Source organism: Amphiura filiformis, chromosome 9, assembly GCF_039555335.1.
Source record: "Amphiura filiformis chromosome 9, Afil_fr2py, whole genome shotgun sequence".
Classification (NCBI taxonomy): domain Eukaryota; kingdom Metazoa; phylum Echinodermata; class Ophiuroidea; order Amphilepidida; family Amphiuridae; genus Amphiura; species Amphiura filiformis.
This window is the reverse complement of record NC_092636.1, coordinates 25,031,071-25,052,408: the sequence shown is the minus strand read 5'-3', so window position 1 is coordinate 25,052,408 and position 21,338 is coordinate 25,031,071. Positions and strand designations below refer to the sequence as shown.

General features: G+C 36.3%; 1 protein-coding gene across 1 annotated transcript; it reads left to right on the top strand.

The window, feature by feature from the left end:
- Positions 1-728: 728 nt before the first annotated feature.
- Positions 729-15,082, top strand: LOC140160418 (Fanconi anemia group B protein-like). Its single transcript, XM_072183652.1, has 9 exons — positions 729-883; positions 5,073-6,142; positions 6,926-7,078; positions 8,105-8,200; positions 8,611-8,739; positions 10,293-10,471; positions 11,441-11,925; positions 12,771-13,014; positions 14,002-15,082. Exons 2-9 carry the CDS (start codon positions 5,105-5,107, stop codon positions 14,447-14,449), a joined length of 2,772 nt encoding a protein of 923 aa, XP_072039753.1. The 5' UTR covers positions 729-883; positions 5,073-5,104; the 3' UTR covers positions 14,450-15,082.
- The last annotated feature ends 6,256 nt before the right edge of the window (positions 15,083-21,338 follow it).

The following is a 21,338-nucleotide window of genomic DNA, read 5'->3' as shown; positions in this document are numbered from 1 at the left end:
TACTCAAAAAAGCATGCCGCTACTTGTCTAAAATTGGGCTACTTTTGCCAGTCTCAGGCCGCGGCCCGCGGCACTAATTTGATGTATTTTCCTTTCAATTTAGCCGATTTATAAAGATTTCGAGTCTTTGAAGCTTCAAATTGAAATTACAATGGGTTTTGTGACCATTTATTGATCGGTCAGTAACTTCCCAGTAAGTACACCGGAAGTTTCAAATTCAAGTGCTTTTCCGCCCAATTGGGTGATTTGCGTTCTAAATTCGGGTAAATCCGCCCAAATATCCGGTATTGGGCGCTTTTTTGGAAGCTTAAAAAATTGGGCTACTTGGGAATCCTTTACCGCGGCCTGGCGAGTCAATGCGCCGCGCCTTGACGCTGAAAAGTTTTGGCAACACTTACTGTCACTGTTTCACTGTACTTTTATAGTGCATGTTATTACAGCTCCGGTGGACGATTAATAAATAAAAACACAACTCTTGTATAGATAATTGTCTTAAATGTTACCTGAAGAAGCTCTTTGGCTGCTGTTCTATTCTCCGAGGTTGAATTTCCACAAATTTTCCGGAGGTTTATGATTGTGTGTTGGCTTAATGGCAATTTTATTTTCTCGAATGCGCATGCGTTTACACAGCCCGTGTACCCAATTAATTATTTAAGGGCGCAAACTACAAAATAAATGCATTGCACGATTCATTAAAATACATATTATAGTGATGTGCGCCCAGAAGTTATGCGTGCAGTGTGTATCAACAGCCTGTATGACTGATAATTAGTTGCCAAGTTTTCATTTGGACGTTTTTATGCACCCTGATTGGCTTTGATAGATATTTAGCTGAGCTCAATAATAAATGTTCATGATCTTCAAACCAGTCCATGCTATACTGGTAAGTTATCAAGTTCTGACTCCGAGTTCACATGCAGCCATGATATTAATTAAAAAATGAAAGTAAAAAGTCATGTCATTTTGTCATCATGAACCCGGGGATCATGAACTAGAGCTTTGATAAGCTTTTAAAATTTAGATGCCTTAAAATCATGGCTGATGACAATGACTGTATTGAGGCTCACAATATTTTTGCATGTTCTGTTGTGGTAGCTAGGGAAACTTGAAAGTATATGTTATGGAAACGCAAGGGCAATAAATTTATGGTACCGTACTCAAGAACTCTAGCTTCAAATTTGCACCTGGCTACATGTAGAGTCCAAAGCTATTGTTTTTTTTATAAATCATGACTCATGTGACATTTTTAGCAACACATGTGACAGGCCTGTCAACTCTCACACATTGGGTCACTTTCTCACTGTCTCATGCCAGGGGGGTCACTCACATTGTGGCCTGTACACCATCCATGATAATAAAAGTAATGCGTAAAAGCGGGTAGTTTTTCATGTGTAGGCACGATACATACGATTCGTGTTTAGGGTGTCAAAAACATGAAAAATTGGGAAAAAAGGGTAGCAAAATTGCAATTGCTAATACGCGGAAATGGAATTTAGGGTATGAAATTTGATGCAAGGAATAAAATACCTGTTTAGGGTGTGAAAACAGGCGTGTGTTACCGTACTTGTTTAGGGTATCATTTTAGCCAAGGGTTAAATCCTTGTTTAGGGTGCTTTTCAAAAGTTGATTATCGCGGATGGTGTACAGGCCACAATGGGAGTGACCCCCGGTCTCATGCCAAGCGGAGCCCTCGAATTAACCCACGGCACCCATGGCATTTTCCGTGGGTGCCCATCCCCACTGCCGAATGCCCTCAAAATATGTCCTTCACCCAAGGCAGTCACTAGCCGTGCCCTCTAATGAAGTTGCCGTCGGTGCCCCAGCCCTGCCTCTTCATTATAAAATCATCTATCAGACTGTTTGTGTGCGTTTTGTTCACTTTGCCTTGGTGCCCTTCTCAAATTTTCAACAGTTGCCATGATGCCCTCTTGAAATATTACAAACTGCTGTACTGTGCTGCCTTGCCTTTTCAGTGAAAATCCAAGGCAATTATCAACTTGCCCTAAAAAAGTTGCCATGCCCCTTCAGATCCTTAATTCGAGGGCTGATGCTATGCCTGCCACTTCCACATACTTGTGCATAATACGGAAGGTCGATTTGTGCCCATAAATGTTTAGGCCTATGTTAAACTGTATGTTATACAAATTGTACAACTATCATTTCTACCCTATGACGAACCGACATACCTGTAAATCAAATAGCCCACAAAAAACTGGTCATCGCTGGTATTTTTCATGAAGAAAAAGCGACACTTTTTACGCGAACATGTCCAAAACACGTCAGCTGACGTACAAGCCTCCCCACGCATGTACATAAACAAGCCGTGTTCATTGTTTAATTGTCACCTGCAGCTGTTCGCAAGAAAACTTTCTGCATAAAATTACCTGGGGTCGTTATCAGGCCTGAGACACACTGGCGCTAGTTTGAGGACAGTCACTATGAGTTACTAATGTCGGCACATGCAGAAAATGCGTGATGGGTCGCCATTTTGTGACTCGTGCAAACTAACACAAACAAATTATTGGACTTAATAATCTTTTCAAGTTTTAATAAAACGCGTGCATCTATCATGATAATATTACATTTTATTATTTTATTATTTGAATTACATAAGCTATGTCAATTTTGTGTCCATGTTAATTTTTATATGGATTTACCTGTGTTGATTTTAAACTGTTGTGAGCGTGAAGCTACGCAAAATTGCCCACCATGCAATGCGAATACACGGAAACGAGCCAGTTTAGGATGCATCGCAGTTCCTGTTGTGTAAACCAGGCGTAAACCGCCCATCCAACCTGATCGTGTGCACAGGATTTGTGCTGGAGGCTAGTTAATGCGCACAACCAATGCGCAGAAGAAGACCTTGATACTAGGCGGAGCTTACGTTTCACTAGAATGATTGACAGCTGTGAGTAAGTGAAATTCTGTTCTGTGATTGGTACAAAAATATGGTTCTCGTATAAATGAATATATTATCCATGGCTTCAAAATTAGGAACCGTTTCTTCCACAGAGCCCTATAGGGCTCTATGGTCTCTGGCCAGCGACGACGCTTGCCAATCAGGCTAGCTATTTGTATGCAGGCGTGGCCTCTCATCCTTTTTATTATCTCTGGTCTTGTCACGCTGGTAGATTCGCCCACCTGTGATTACTGACCTGGATCTGACAGAAGATTGTGGAATTTACGATTTTCAGCAGCAGGATTTTATGAAACTGCCAATATTTGCAAGTATTCTGAAGGATCGGTAATAATTAAAATATTTTTCATGGTGTCGGTAGTGCAAGTTGAAGTTAGTGAATTTGTGGTTTTGTATGTTATGTGCAAGAGTGTTTTCAGGAAGCGTAAATAGGCAGGCCGTTATGCTAAGCTCTCCATGTTATATGCAAGTTCGGCGACGAACTGGACACATCACACGGTAGTGTGATGTGTCCAGCCTGGATATAGGCTGATGCCAAGGTAGTATAATCTCAATGCTAGGTACCGGTAGTAAATCTCACACAAAGCTGTCAAATGAGTAAAATCTCACACATCATAAAAATAATTTGTTGTCCCTATCCCCCACTTTTTTGAATCTCAAGCGCCGTGGCTCAAAGATTAAGAATCATGGGTCAAAATGAATGTTGTAGTCGTAAAATAATAATTCTGTCCCGGTACGCCTCTGTATTTACAGTGTCTCATGCTAAGCAATTCCAAAAGTTGACAGCCCTGCCCCTGCATGTGACATTTCCATTGATGTTTAAATTTGGACAAGAGTTTATATAAAATGAAATGTATCTCTTAGAGGAAAAGTTTTTGCTTATTTTGAACATTCTAAAAGTAGAACTTAAAGTGCAAGTTGTGCAATGTTTTTGATGCAACCACCTGTTGTGATCAGTTATGTTTACTTCCGAACTTCCATTGCCTTTAAAAATGGTGTCATGTTTCATTGATTTCTACTACACTGTAGATTTTGACAGCTTCGGACTCAAGCCTCAAATGCAAAGCTATCGATGAGCAAATTCGAAGCTAGACTTCTCGTGCAAGCAATAAGGTAAACTGCTGAACGACAGGTCGGCATGCACTGTGCATGGTGGGAATGAAAAGGAAGTAGGCTGTTGAATTTGTGTGGCATGCCACCAGTGTTTACTCTCTCTGGAAATTTGGTGTGCCAAATGAAGTATTTTCGACCTAAATTGGCCCAATTTTGGCTCAGTTTCCACAAACTGACTAATTGCAATACAGCATTGCAATGTGTGTGCACCAAATATAACTGGGCCAAAATTGCGACATACAGCCTCTGAGTAAGTACTGCATGCCACACAAATTTGACAGCTTTAACCTTTTTAATTCCCATCAATGATCATATCCAACAGGAACCGGCTTTATATACCCTTGATCAGCAATATAGGCCTGCCTTTATTGTCTTAGCTCGCATGTCAATTATATGTATACGCCAGTAAACACAAAGTAAGTGCCTTTACAAGTTAACATTGCACCCAATCGTGTGTTTATACTGTGGAAGTGACAGGGTGGAGACCAGACCTGGTGGAGACATGCGAATGGAGCTTGTATGTATGTTTAGGGTACCGCTGTACTGGCATAGCAAGAAAAAACACTGCTCCCTGTAACTGAGACCTGACGACATTAACGTTGGGTATTATCTGCTAATTGTAAGATGAAATTTCAATATAACATCCAAATGATTATAATAGGGTTCAAACTTCCTAGATATTATTTTTTTTAAAAGAAGCGACAGACGATGAAGGGGCAGCGAGAAGAATTATTTTAAAAAGAAAAAAGTGCAGGCAGAAGGGGTGGCAAGAAGATATTATGAATGAAAAAAGGCGGAAAATAATGGAAACGGTTTTAAAAAGTTGTATGAAACTATACCTTTTTGGTTGCCATCAAGGCCACTGCTTGAGGGGATGGGGGTTATTTGGGGGTGTAACACCTCTAATTCTGTAATATCATAGATTTTAAAATCTATGGTAATATCAAACAAATTGTTGTAAAAAAAAAATTTTGAACGTACATTCATTTATCTCCACCTGTCTGGTACACTAATCACTTAATTATTTGTTTCTCACCAATAGGCTCGCAATTACGGAAACAATAAAAAGGTCTAATGTCGCAAAAGATTCTGACAGTCAGCAGAGGGCTTGTTCTAACACTCCAAGAGTTGGCAGAGTCTACCTACAACTGTAACAATGGTACTGACAAAGCAGAACCAAAAAGGGCAGCCACCCGATCTGAAGTTGTCAGTTACACGTACGACCCAAGTGTGACAAAATTTGTGAAATGTGCTGATTATGAACTTGATGTTGCAACAAATCAAGTTATTACTTGTAATAATGTAGAAGACTTTACAAGTGGTACAGTTCATCCGTGTTTGCTTGTTGAGGTGCATAATGGCAGCGAGAAAAAATACCACTCATCTTCAACCACCTTGAGGGAGGATAATGGTTATAAATACAAAGTGGTATTGTTTCTTCAAGACAATAGCAAATTTGTAGAGTCCGGATTATTTTCTTGCAGCTCCTCTCTTTCAAAATGTAAAGTTTGGTTGCTGGATGGTCCAACAATATGTTGGGAAGACAGGGGGAAACTGTTTATTGCAAAAGCAAAATGTGATGACCTTGGTATTTATGTTGTGGAACAAATGCCAAGGCATCTCTGGAGTCCTACAAACAGTTTAAAGTGGTGTGGCGCTACTAATGAACAGTTGGTTGTTATAGCAACATGTCCATCAGAGGGTAATGCAACATCGGATGTGTGGTTTGATGATTTGAATTCTGAGAAGTGGTTAACTTTACAATTCTCAAGATTAGATATTAGCAAGGGTGAGATAATAACTGAAACGCCTGTTATCCCTCATCCATATGCAAGCATCGTCAATTCTATCACCGTCATAAATAAGAATTTGAGTCAAGCTGTCTCAGACCTCTGTAAAGGCACAAATCAAGCTACAGACACACTCATTTTAGCAGCCACTACCCAAGGACAACTGCTAGCCTTTAACTGTGGGAAGGTACAACTTGTTTGTGATCTACCATTTGAAGATGCTTGTGAAATCATAGTAGTTTCAAGATGGGATGGAGAAGACATGGTAGTGGTGAGATCACAAAGTGGAATTGTATGTGCTGTTGGAAGGAACACTTTTCAGGTGACTATACAATGTAGTATACAGAGAAAGATATCTTACACTTCCCACAATGCATTTCTTCCCTGTGCTGATTTGCTATTCATGCAGTATGGGTCAATAGTGACAAGGAATACCTCAAATGCAAGGTCTGGATGAGCTCTGTATTTTTGTCACTATGGACACATGTTGCACTGAATAGCAAATCAGTACAAGAAGAAATGCATTGTGGGAAGTGTAAGATATCTTCTCTAATTTGCACATATCACTCAAATATATATTCAAATCCAGTTTCCTTTTTTTTTTAAATTAAAAAAAAAAATTTTTAATTAAAGTTTTTTGCAATTTTATAAGAACCACTGGACCTATTCGGAAGTGCTAGGATTATTCACAGCTAATTTGAAAACAAATTTGGAAAAAAATTACAAAACATTTACAGTTTGTTATTCTTTTATGCAAATTCATTAACTTGTGTTTACCTCTCCATCTATCACATATTATAAATGCGTGGAAAACCACTGCATGAAACCCCCCATATGCTAAAAATTGACTTTTTGCAACCAGAGACCTCAGATTTTGTGAAAAAACTGTTTGGGAAAAAATAAGTCCCAAGTTAGGATATGTGGTTTTGTCCCCGGCTAGCCAATAATTGTCCAGGGTTGACACACAGTGCTTGCAGGGGTAGTTAGGTGTGTGTTTCATTGGAAATGAATAAAAGTTGAAATATATTTCAAATTCTATGATATTGTGATGGTATTTAGGTTACTGGTACAAATTCTTCAGCTTCTTGTTACTTTTATGCCATAGGTTGTGCAGCAATGGGAGCAAGTGACCAATATCTACATAGATGACTTCCTCTTCAATGGTAGTGAACAGATGTTATTAATACCAGCTGATTCCACTTCTCTTCTACATGGCTTCGTTTTAACTGACTTACACACATGTTATATTGATGATAAGGTAACGCTTGAGGTGACTTAATATACCGTAAAAATTTGTATATCAGCATAATTATGTGCCTATTTAAAAATCTTCGGGAATTTCCGGAAAGTTGGACTTATAAAGGCTATAAAATCTCGGAAAAATAATGTTGTTTTACTTTGTTGATGTTTTACGGTAGCATTCAGTGCTCTTTAACTTTCAAAACCAAAATTAACTGTTTTTGAGTCACCATGGTTGAAAAAATTTAATTAACAAAAGATGTTACTTCGGAAATACTCAAAAAATGGCAGAAAATGGCATGTTGACGAATTTAATTAAAAAATCATAATTAAAGAAGTAAATGAGATATTTAAATTTTTCTTTTTGATTTTGAAAGCATTAATCAAGATACATAATACCATACCAACAGATGGGCTCAACTCTTTTAAAGATGTTTTTTAGAAATAGGGTAAATGAGTTGAATTGCAAAACTGCTTACATCCATAAAAGGCATGATATAAAAGTAATTTAATAAAATAAATACGAAGGCTAAAAATTTGTACAAAACTTGTTCTTTTAGTTTCTTTCCATCAACACTTTGTTCAAAACCAAAATGAATCAAATCGAACAAGTAATTATTGCACAGTTAATAAAAAAATGTGCTTTTCTCAAAAAGTCAAAAATGGATGTAAGCAGTTTGTGTTCACAGATTTTGTAACACAAATATTTGTTTAAATGAAAAAAAAAAAAATTAAAAGTTTACTTCTGTAAAAGCAGGTCTTTGGGGGAAAAAATGTATCGTCAATACAAAAGGTCAAAATTTTCATATGATGGACTGCTTTTCATCCCAGCTACATACACTTTAAGTATGGTACATATCATTAGATTTATAAAGTTTACTTTGAGGACTGTTAAATGTCAAAAATATCATATTTTAATGATTTATATTGCAAATTTAAAAAAAATCTAAATTATTTGATATCAGTTGAATGCAATTTTGTGTCTCCACAAAAATACTGTGCCAATATTGCTATGTCTTAATTTTGTTATTTTCTTGATGTGCAGGAAAGCAAAGAATCTGATATAAGTGGAGATTCTGAATCACTAGCATGTGATGAAAATTTGCTATCAGCAATAAGGGCTTTGGAAGCTAGGTTACAGGTAAGAAAATATGGACAGGTGCAACAAAGAGAGAATAACTAATAAGCTGTAACTCGCTATGACCAGCTCTCACAAAATGAGCATAAAGTTGTCTCCTTGCTTTGGTCTTCAAAAGTCAATATTTCCTCCACAATGTCTTTTGTTTTCTATTAGATTTTGTCATGATTAGTGGACTGTATCTTGAGTGCCCTGACAACTTTATGCTCATTTTGTGGGAGCAGGTGATTGTGAGTTAAGGCTTTTTGGCACTCAACCCTCGATATGTAAAGAAAGTGTATTCAAGAAAGGAAGGAGACCAAACTCTTCTGGTTCAATTATTGATTTTCAATAGATTTCTTTTCTGGGTCTGAAATTTAATGACATCCATTTCAAACTGTTAAAATGAAAATTGTGTTTGTTTGTTTTATCAGAGTGGACTGGCCTCCTTGAGGAAAGCAGAGGGCAAATGTGATGAGAGAAGAAGATTGATAGAGCAATCCCAGAATGCATTGCTCAAGATGGTGAATGGACAGGAGAATGTAATGGCTGCCAAAGATCAGGTTGGTAAAATGGTACTATAGTCTAGTATACATTGTACCTTCCTCGGGTCTGTAAAGTAAAATCAAATTTAGTGATTTTTTTCAAAAACTCTTAATTTTTGCAGGAACCTGTTATGCTAGTTGGATTCCTTGCATTTTTTCCTTTCTGAAAATGTACACTTTTATATACTTCTCATCATTACATTTAGAGATACAATAAAAAACAATATCTAAATTACTGACTCAAGACAGATATAGACTATAGATGTATGCTGCTAGCCTGCTATTGGTATCCATTTTGAGTGAGAAAATTTGGTTTATAAAATGAAACACTATACTATGTTATTTGTCTAAGCCAGGCATTTTACTGACAGTTTTGTCAGTGCACCACAGACTTTCTCAAAGCTGTTATTGTTGTAATGATCAGAACTGGCTGGAGATTGTAGACTCATTCATTTCTGTTACAAAACTGCTCACCCTCTCCTCCTGATCCAGATTGAAAAAAGTGTTGCTTGATTTGACAATTAATAAAATGCCTGTTAGTCTACAATTCCCAAACCCGACAAACCTGTTCTAAACATGGCTTTGACGAATTCAAAGCACTAGGGGTAGGCCTGCTACTTATTGGTAAGTAACTGTCCCCAGCATCTATGCATAAGGGGTATAAAATAAATGATGGGTCTTTTGATTGACAAGTGCATACACTGCTGCAACAGTTATTGAATATTGTTTGTATTGTAATTTTCGGCTTTCAATGAGAAGTAGATCATTTGTTGAAGGTGATTTAAAAATAGGGGATCCTTTGTTTTTTCAATGAAGTGTTCTAGGCATGAGGGCCGGTCTGCATAGGCACTGTGCACACTTATTGCCCAGCCAATTACTCGATCGATACGATCAATATACTAGCCAGCGAGCTTCCAATTGCCCCAGCGCATGCGCGAGTGTTGTCAGCGGTAGCCTGACAACAACATCCACATCGACGCCATTTTATTTTCTTCACGGGCTACAATGGACCATAAACAGACTTTGGGAGGGACAAGTATTTGAGGGACGAGTATTTGAGGGACGAGTATTTGAGCAATCTTCCTAAGAGGTCTTTTGGTATCTATTTTTCTAATAATTTGGCTTTTATGGGTAGAATGAGGTATTTGAACAATCGCATACAATTTGTCAAACTACTCAGCATTCACAACTATACTCAGCATGGCATACAGGCCCAGCCGGCTGGTTGCCAGAATTTTTTGTGGGTGCGGATTTTCCAAATGCAGACCTTTTCAAGAGAATCTTCATTCTGGTTAAAAGTAGGCCTTTATTTCCTCTATAATTGATTTTGGATCCTATTTTTTAATAAATTTTACAGAAAGTTCAGGATTTGGGGTATATTTATCAAAATATTTTGGCCCAAATTGTGCTATTTTTGTAGTCAACATGGTCAAAGCAGACCTTTTGCAGATTAATGGGTGGCGGGGTGCATTCCCCGGCTATGGGCCTGATGGCATATATCAGTTCACATAGCTATTTTAATATTTAAATTATCTTGCTTGACCAGATCACCATGTTTTTCTATTCTATAGAGCCATCTGCTCTGTCTGTATGATGGATCTATGCAACCACGAGATTGTCAACAAAATCATATCTCCATGGTAACCAATATAGACAAGACGGATAACCCCATTGATGTTGGAGATAGTTGGCAGCGTGTGATTGATGGGCAGTGGGTAGTTGGAGTTACCATCAAGAACAAATCTGAGAGGTTGGTGATGTGTGAAACTTGATAGAAGAATGGTACCCCGGTTCCTGTACTTCGTGTATCCACAGGTACTCATGCTCGTTGCAAATTTTCACAAAATATGGGGTGATTTTTGATGACAAAACACAATTTTTGTTACACACAAAAAAGGTAATTTTTCAGAAGACTTTCACAAAATTATAAAAAAGGGGTTTCTTCCTCTATGAATCAAGTAAAATAAAATAATAATTCAATTATTCATTATTCTGATAATATTGCTCAAAATTCATATTTTGGGAAACAAAAATATGCAAACTGTACTCGTTTTCAGGACTTATCGTACACGTTTCTGATGATCTTTGAAATTTCAGTCGCTTTTTAACCAAACAAGGAGCTTTGTTGAAGGGCAAAAAAGTGGCTACACATAGTACAGGGACCAGGATAGTACCATTCTTTTATCAAGTTTGCTGAAATAAGCCATTTCAAGAAGGCACTTATTCGTTTCTATAATGGACATCTTCAGTGCAAAGATTCATGATAATGATTAACTGGTACCAGTAGGAGTAGGACAGCATGTGTACTTTGTCCATGAGAGTATTATATATTTATACTTTGTACATGGTGAGTGCGGGATATTTACAGTGCTAAGCTACAACTAAGGTGCGATAAAAAGAAACAAAACTGAAAGATGAACAAACTGCACCTGCCCCATGAAGCATTCACAGGGAGGTGCTGTCAACAAGTTTGCTAGAGAAGTGCATACCAGAGCCTAATTCCATCTAGGAAGAATAAATATTGGTAAATAATTAATGTCTTACACATGATATTTCTTGGAATGGCCAGAAAAATCACAGCTGTATAAGGAGATGGTGTGATGTCAATCAATGCTGGGGTACCTCAGGGCTCCATACTGGGGCCACCGCTGTTTACAATATTCATTAACAGCATCTCAGGCAATTGTGTTTTATATAATTTTTGTTTTTGTTTTAATAGCATTTTGGAAAATCTCTCTATGTGCCTGATTCCAACCAACCATGGAAGAAATCTGAATCACAAATTGGATTCAGTGACATCGGAATGCAAAGTGAGATTCCCAAATCGCTCCAATAACGGTGCACACAATAGCATCACCAAACGGATACAAGTACCATCAACTGAACCTATCAGAAAGAGGCGGAAGCACAATACCAAAAGTGACGATGCGCGGAATGATTGCATTTGGCTGGAACCAGGAGCAGAGACGGATGTCGTTACCATAGCAACATTGCCTGCATTTGCTGGTTATTCTGAGATGTGTTGTGATTTGGTGGTTCAATGGAAAGAATGGAGTGGTGGGAACCATGAGATGGAGGATGGTGGGGACGAGGAAGGATGCTGGCTTGAGAGAGTTAAGAGTTGTGGAAGAGTTTGGTTGTTAGCTGCTGATGTTGTCTCCAAGAAACTTGAAATTGAACTGACACCTTCCAAATCAAGAACAGGTAAAGTAATTCATATATTTTCCATTACAAGTCCACACAGTTTATTTCAGCATCTAAAAATATTGTACAGAGTAAAGTGGACAAAGAAAATTTCTATTAATCACGTTTTTATTGTATACTTATTTTTGTTTGTAATATTTATCTGGACCTCTTATAGCTGTTGTAGTGCACGTTAGTAACCATTGGTTACTGGTTCAAGCCTGGGCTCATACTCCTGTTCCAAATTTTTATATGCCATAGGCTTTGTGTTGTGATCATTTCGATCAGTGGTTCGTATCAAAGATAACATATAGTAACAGTCATATTCTAACATGCACTACGCCAGTGAATATATGTGTATTGACAGAGCCATCCAGAATATTACGATCAATAAAAAAAAATTAAATGGGCAAGAATTGTAAAATGAAAAACAGGAAAACTGATTTGTGCACCAAGTGACATTGTTTTCTGATTATATCGACTGTTCAGTGCCAGAAGCAGGTAAGTGCAATAGCTGCCATGTGTAGATGAGTACAATATACTGTGTGTATATTGCCAAATTTTCACAGTGCAGCTATTGCACTTACCCACTCTGGCACTGAGCAATCGATATAATTATGTAACCATGGTAATCCCCATTTTCTGTCTTCTCATCTCATCTACTGTAAAAGTAGAAATTTTCGCGAGGTTTTTTTTTTTTTGAGTGGACATAAAATCGCGAAAATAACCTTAACCTTTTGCATCAGGTTTCTATTGTATCAATTTCAAAACCGCGAAATTTAATTCTCGCGCAATTGACAAAATCTTCAAAATCGCGAAAATATCTTCTCGCTAAAATATTGACTTTTACAGTATTTGTTTTATAGGTGAGCATGTCCATCATGATACCCAAGCTTTGGAAGCTACACAGATGTCTACCGCCCTCGACATAACAAGCTTACATAGCAACATTAGCTGCATACGTGCAACACTCCAATCCCAGCTAGGATTCGTGGCTTACGAAGCAATGCTTGATGGTCTGATATGCCCAGCTGGAAGTGTTCTGTGGGGTGTAAGAGTTAGATTGGTGATTAAAGACTCCTGTCATGGGAAGATGACTGTATGGACCAGGTAAGTTGTAATTTTGGCATTGGGCTATTCCAGTTGAAATTCATCACCCCTATGGACGACATGACCTTAATCTTGGAGAATGTAGGTTTCAAATGGAGTCACTAATTCTGGTAACCCTGTTTGATATCCACATTCCCTGTGTGTAAGATTAAGGTAATGTCTTTCGTAGGCTTTTAGGGATGGTATGGATTTCAACTGGAATAGATCATTATTACTACTACTGTATTCGTTCCAATAAGCGCCCATGCCCCAATAAGCGCCCACCCAGGGTATTTTCAATTTGCTAAAGGGTACCATTAATGTTGAAGTGACGGATAGACGTCGATACAGTGAAATAGCTGGAGTATTAGTAATCCTTTCTAAACTTGCAATACATTTACTGCATCAGAAAAGCTACTAGAACGTCTCAGCACCCTTTTATAACATAGGAAAATTCATCTCTAATAAACACCCCTTACGAAAATATTAGGTAAATCAGGTAAAAAATAAGCGCCCACCCAAAATGACTTTGTTAAGTGCCCTGGGTGCTTATTGGAATAAATATGGTACTTTCAAATATTTATCTTTATGTAGAGAAAAGCTTAATTGTCTTGCATTATAACTTCGGGGTAATGTCAGCTAATCTGCAGTCACAGGACTCCTGTTGTGGCAGATGTCATCGTCGGGTGCATCTTTTTTTATGTTTGCTTGTTTTGTTTTTAACAAGGAAAATACCAATGTAAGAAATTGTGTGTTTCATAATAAAGAGAATAAAAGGAGAAAAAACTAGGAACTAGGAAAATGAAAGCAAATACAGTATTTAGAGTTCTGCAGACATAAACACATTAGATGAAGAGGAGTTTGCAACAAAAATGAAGACAACCTACATGCTATACCTTATTAGCAGTGCGCAAACCAATGAAGGATATAAATGTAGTTCTTTTGTAGTATTTGAAAAGAATGTATACTATCTATTAATGATTTAATTTTCTTGCTATCTTTATCCAGGGACAAACAACAATTGATGCTTTTCTGTCATAGTCTGCACCATCACCTACCAGATGATATTAGTATCAACCCACCCTGCATCCCCCTCAACCAAATGGAAGAGTCTATTACTCACAGCATCCAATCAATGAAGCAAGAGATTACTACCCATGTTACTGGGCTACAAAGTATACAAAGAACATCCATATTACAGGGCCACAATGAGGAGGAAGAGATTATGGAAGTGGATCAAACTGAAGTGACAGGGTCAGAGGTCACTGAAGCTGCAAAAGTGTCAGAAATTAGACGGAAATTTAAGACGGAACATTTGCAGTTGTCGGATGGTGAAATTATGACTGTTAGTAAGGAAAATGTGAGAATGTATGAATTGGATGCCAATGATTGTAAACATAGGACTGATGTATCAGTGAGAACTTTAGCAAGAAATGCTTCAAATTGCAAAAATTAAAGGGAATAAAACTGGCAGATACATACAGACTTTAAAACAACCAGGATGTAAGGGGGAAGATTTGATTTGTTCTGCAGGCAAACAATGTGAAGTTTTCTACAATATTAGCTAGAAATGGGGAATACACCGTTTGATGTGGTAATGCCGTTTGATGTGGTAATGCCCTTTGTGCGAGCAGCAGGGGCCAGGAACAGGGGTAGGGGTATAACCCAAGGTTAGAATTTCACAGCACATTGTAAGAATCTTATTTCTTGTAAGGAATTACAATTCTTGCAATACTGCATGGACTGAAAATTTAAAGAGAATGTCCTTTTGAAATGCATGAATCGACTACTCAGTGCCAGAAGTCAGTAAGTGCTACTGCTAGCTGCCTCATAAATGGTATAGAGTGCATGCAATAAACCAACCGGAACGGTATAACAATTGAAATGGCAGCCATGCGGGAGGACAGTTCTAAGATAACTTAAGATGCGAATTTCCTGTGGTACCTTATGGAGGACAGAATTTTATTTAAATGAGGATGACTCTGTTATGAGTGACGTCATATTGCATACCCTCTATAGATGTGGCACATACAGAAAACATTTAATTAAAGTCAATTTAGGTGTGACACTGGCCAATTTTTATACTTTATGAATTATGCTTTTTGTTAAATTCCAGAAGATTTTATACTTTGTCCAAATTATATTATACATTCGTGTTTTGATATATAATATATAATGTGATCTTTTATTCTATACCTCCCAGCAAACACAAAAACGTAATTCAAATGTTATAAAACATTTGTCCCAAAAAGTTATATAAAGTTTTAAATGATATAAATATTGAGTCTAGGAAAGATTAGGAAAACATTTTAAAATGCCTATCATCAAATAATGTTTAAATATTACTGCAAAAATTTTTCTGCCAAACATTAATAAATGTTTTGTCAACTTTCAAATAACATTATGAAAAAAAAAAAATTGAAATCTTTTGAAAACAATGTAAAAATATTGTGAAAACGTTTTATAATCTTTAATACATGTATACGTTTTCTGGTAACCTTTGTGAACCTGTTAAAAAACACTAGAAAGGTTTTGTATTTGCTGGGCTGCTATTGTTTATTTAAGGGGATTATGCCTTAAGTCTATGGTGTTTCAAATCATATTGGGATACAACTGGTTTTGTAAAATTGTGATGCAAAATATTTGAAGAGCTTATTTCCAAACTGTGTTAAGTCCACAAACCCATGTATCTGATTTCCTGTGCGATATTGCAATGCTAAAGGTATTATAATTTTAGTTGGCTGCACTATTACAAAGCAAACGAACAGTAACAATACTGTGTGAGGCCTACTGTGTGAGGCCTTTCTTTCCCAAATGAGAACAATAGTCTGCATATTATGCTGCATTGTTATGGTAAATAATAGCTTGTTGACAGTACAACTCTTTGTTGCTAATGTCAAACTTGTTAAAGTAATTGTGATTGTACCACACAAGTAAATGAGACACATGGGGTAGTGGACTTAACACGGTTTGGAAATAAGCTCTTCATTTGCAGACACTTTATCTGCAAAGAAAGATACCACCACTGTTTTATACTCATGCAATAATTCTGTCTATGCAAGAAATAATTTCAGGTTGATGAAATAAATTTGTTCATAAATTTAAAAACATTTGCTTTTTTCTATATTGAGAGCACTTGAGCTTTTTGAATATTGTGATGGAATTTGCCACTTGCAAGTCAGGTGACCTTGAGAAATTTATCCAATTTACCGCTTCAAAGAGAATTGTATGTGCCCAACTTGGGGGCGTATCTTCTGCATTGTGCATAGCATATGATAAATGAGACACTTGTGTAATGTTTATTTCATGAGTTGTTGGCATCTAAGATTGTTCAATGGCAGGGTCAGAATATCAGCGTGAATCAGAGAATCGATTCTCGCAAAGATTCTCGTAAACAGATTTGCGTGAATAAGCCCTTTCACAATTCCAGAATCATGATGCATTATGGGTAATATTTGCCGATTTTTGTTGTTGAGATAAACACGAGGAGGCTGCAGTGCATTTGCAATCATGCGTGTATTTTGGGGGGGGGCTTTGGGGGCGCCAGCCCCCCAGGGTAAAGGCAGGGGGCGGCGGAAGAAGGGGCGGCAAAAACAGGGGCGGCAAAAACGAATGGCGGCGAACTTTGCACTTCCTTCAAAAACATATTTTTGTAAAACATTTTTTATTCATTCCTACATATATGTTAATATTTCCTGCGAAATACAAAATCAAATTTCCTGTGAAGACCTAACTGTCAGCGAAATTCCAGTACAAAAGGTTTTTATGCAAGCGTCAAAGTTCACCCCATTGAAAATGTACAGTAGCCTCGTCGTGTTTCTCCAAAAAATCGGCAAATATTACCACAATGCATCATGATTCTGGAATTGCGAAAGGGCTTATCAAAGTTGATTCTCGCAAGCGTTTGTAGTTTACACAGAAGTTGATTTGCGAGAATCAAATGATTCCCGCAAATTTATTCTGCAAGAATCAAGATTGATTCTCGCACTGTGAAACGAAATTCTGACCCTGAATGGTAATGTTAGCAGTTTTGAGTGTTGGGTGGCATTTCCAAAAACAAGGGTATTAAAGTCAAGCTGAATGACCAATCAGTGGACTTCAGAACTGTACACAGTCACATTGTTTACATGTGTTGATAATTTATTGCTAAAAACTTGTTTCTAGCATTGAACCTTTTCACTGAAGTACTTAAAGTACTGAAGTATTTAAAAATACTTCAGTGATGTACACACATGTTGGAGTTAGAGTGGTGGGTGGCAACACTAAAATCATGTTTAGAGGTGGGTGACACCATACCTACAAGCCTATTCATTGCGTTATCAAATGCTACAAAGAGCATCCAAAGAAACTCTATATACTCAGACTTGATATCTTTTAACATTCAAAGGGCAGGGAACATGAGGCATGCTGAGGGCATGGGGCAAACTGATATAACTTTCTCAAACTTGCATGACGTATATTGCAGGCTCAGTGCAACAAAGACTCATGTCCAATAGCTCCCCTGGGTAATGTTATTCATAAACACAATTACATTTATACACAGCATTACCCAAGGGAGCTATTGGAGATCAACCTTCATTGCACTGAGCCATCAATATGTCGCATGATCAGATTCACTTGGACCAGTCAGAAAATTTAGTTAAAACAATTTCCAACTTGCTTTAGTACTTTCCATTACTGATATTAAAATCTCTAAATCTCTGGCATACTTGGTTGCAAAGTCATCAACTTTTTGAATACCCTTTTTCTTATGTTTTTATTGTATTTTTGTTCCTTATTTGTGCATAAGGCCAAAAAATAACATATTTGTTTCCTGTAGTAGGTCCAAAAAGTCAAATGCGAAATGCATTTAAAAAAAAAAAATTTAATCCACGTCTTGAAATGGAAAAAAATACCATTTTCCGCTGCAAATTGGAATGGGAATTACAGTGGGTTTCTCTGACACACACCGTCATCATCCCTGTATCTTCGTGTCAAAAATTGCCGTGATAGTACGGCGAATCCTCTCGTTTTTCAATAGCTACGCATGGCGATTTTGTTCGAGATAGGCGAGCGACTCGGGCTAAGCATAATACGACTATCATATGAGATACCATCAAGTTCTATTCTACACATTATTACGATTTGCGCATGCTCTATAGCCAAAATAACAAATTCTCGATCATGAGAGGATGTACCTTCTGCGTCAGCCTACTTTTCATAGAATAACACGATCATGACTTGCATGACCGAACCTTGACCTTGCCTGGCAACGACCGTGTGATTGGTCAATTCTCAAAAGCTGTGTTTGCGCCCGTAAGCGCCGGTCTTTGCGTGAGTACGCTTCGACGCAAATAACTGTGCGTACCAAGTTGGCTCTCATGATCGAGAATTTAATATTTTGGCTATAGTATCCCATATGGTGTTGCTATTACAAGGAAATTCGATTTGTTTTGCGGTAAAACCAAGGTTTTGTTTTAAATACACTAACTTGAAATTAAATACACTAATTACCGGCCATCACTGTTTGCTCTGGATACATTTTTACTGCATTTTTGGCATAACGATTTTTAAATCGAAAGTTAAAATTGTGATATATTTAATTTTGAGAATTACAATTATATAAAGGAACACATTTATGATCCAGGTGCGTGTATAATAGAAAATTCGATCACACATGTATATCACAATGCATATGTAAACTTTCTTTATCTGTTTTTGATATTTTACAGTACTCGAAGTAAACTTTATAAATCGGATGAGTTATACTTAAAGTGTATGTAGGCGGAATGAAAAGCCGATGATCAATTGAAAATTTTGACCTTTCAGTATTGAAGATATGGATTTTATTCCCAAAACAACAAACAAAATTAGGTCTTTTGGGGAAAAAATCCATATCTTCATTATGAAAGGTCAACATTTTCAATTGATTAACTTTTCCTCCCAACTACATACACTTTAAGAATATATCTTTAGATTTATAAAATTTACTTTGAGGACTGTTATATATCATAAATATGAAATTTTAATAATTTGTCATAAAATTTGTATTATATCGTGAATTTCAAAAATAATTATTTGATATCAGAAAGACATTCTTCATATTCAGAATGCAATTTGATATGTCTGATGTGCTCTAATGTCCCACAAAAATACTGTCGAAAAAAAACCTCAAAACGCTCATTCCAGATCCCTTAATTTCACCTACATTGGAAAGTAATCAAGCACACACACATCACACTAGCCTGGATTAGCAAGACATTTATTTTTGTAATGTATAAAAAAAAACATATTGCATAAGTACATTGTGTATATTGATAATGAAATTACTGATACATTACTTGGTAAGAAGATACTATATAAGTTCAACTTTTTGATAATATATTTTTGTCAATTTACAGGATATTGATAAAAATCATATGAAAAAGCCATCCATCATATGAAAATTTTGTCCTTTCATATTGAAGATATACATTTTTTCCCTAAAATACATAAAAATGTTAGGTCTTTTGGGGAAAAAAATGTATATCTTCAATATAAAAGGACAATATTTTCATATGATGGATGGCTTTTCATCCCAGCTACATAAACTCTAAGTACATATCATTAGATTTATAAAGTTTACTTGGAGGAATGTTAAATATAGAAAATATCATTTTTTTAATAATTTGTCATACACTTTCTATTATATTGCAAATTTTAAAAAAATCCTAATTATTTGATATCAGAAGGATATTCCTTTTATTCAAAATGCAATTTGGTGTGTCTGATGTGCTCCTAGGTCCAATAAAAATATGCAAACATCACTATCTGAGCCCTTAAAGCTTGCAGTCACACTTGAGACTGGAAATCAGCTCAACTTGACTTGAGTGGATCAACCATGTCATAGTTCATGTGATGCGATCAAACAAAACGAGCTGGATGCCAGCCAACCTTGTTAAATTTGAGCCAAAAAAAGGAACATGGTTTTATTGGCTCATTTCTTCTGAATGTCAAAATTGATATTCATGACATTGCATTCATTTTGCCAGATTACATCACATACTGTAAAAGTAGAAATTTTGTGAGGTTTTTTTATATTCGCGAATCTTGTGAGTGGACATAAAATCGCGAAAATAAAAACTCGCGAAAATAACCTTTTGCATTCGGTTTCTATTGTATCAATATCAAAACTGCAAAATTTAATTCTCGCTCAATTGACAAAATCGCGAAAATATCTTCTCGCAAAAATATTGATTTCTATAGTATATAGATTTGGTTGTAAAACTAAGGAGAATTGATATACATGTATTACAGACTGAATGGATCAAATTTAAAATGATTTCTGGATAAACCATATTTTGTTTACTCCCCCTTTAATACTTTTGCCTGACCTCAGATGCAATCGGCTGTCATTGCTGTAAACATGAGATTTGATAATAAATCCTACTTAATTCTGGGTTCTATCTATGATCAAGGCAAAGATTTACATGACATGGATGATACCATTATATATCATAAATATGAAATTTTAATAATTTGTCATAAAATTTGTATTATATCGTGAATTTCAAAAAATAATTATTTGATATCAGAAAGACATTCTTCGTATTCAGAATGCAATTTGATATGTCTGATGTGCTCTAATGTCCCACAAAAAATACTGTCGAAAAACCTCAAAACGCTCATTCCAGATCCCTTAATTTCACCTACATTGGAAAGTAATCAAGCACACACACATCACACTAGCCTGGATTAGCAAGACATTTATTTTTGTAATGTATAAAAAAAACATATTGCATAAGTACATTGTGTATATTGATAATGAAATTACTGATACATTACTTGGTAAGAAGATACTATATAAGTTCAACTTTTTGATAATATATTTTTGTCAATTTACAGGATATTGATAAAAATCATATGAAAAAGCCATCCATCATATGAAAATTTTGTCCTTTCATATTGAAGATATACATTTTTTCCCTAAAATACATAAAAATGTTAGGTCTTTTGGGGAAAAAAATGTATATCTTCAATATAAAAGGACAATATTTTCATATGATGGATGGCTTTTCATCCCAGCTACATAAACTCTAAGTACATATCATTAGATTTATAAAGTTTACTTGGAGGAATGTTAAATATAGAAAATATCATTTTTTTAATAATTTGTCATACACTTTCTATTATATTGCAAATTTAAAAAAAATCCTAATTATTTGATATCAGAAGGATATTCCTTTTATTCAAAATGCAATTTGGTGTGTCTGATGTGCTCCTAGGTCCAATAAAAATATGCAAACATCACTATCTGAGCCCTTAAAGCTTGCAGTCACACTTGAGACTGGAAATCAGCTCAACTTGACTTGAGTGGATCAACCATG

Excerpts from the sequence above, each read along its gene's own strand:
- LOC140160418 (XM_072183652.1), top strand. The coding sequence starts at position 5,105 with ATGTCGCAAAAGATTCTGACAGTCAGCAGAGGGCTTGTTCTAACACTC. Across the intron at positions 6,143-6,925 it reads TTGGAAGGAACACTTTTCAG|GTTGTGCAGCAATGGGAGCA; the intron begins GTGACTATACAA and ends TTTATGCCATAG. Across the intron at positions 11,926-12,770 it reads ACCTTCCAAATCAAGAACAG|GTGAGCATGTCCATCATGAT; the intron begins GTAAAGTAATTC and ends TTTGTTTTATAG.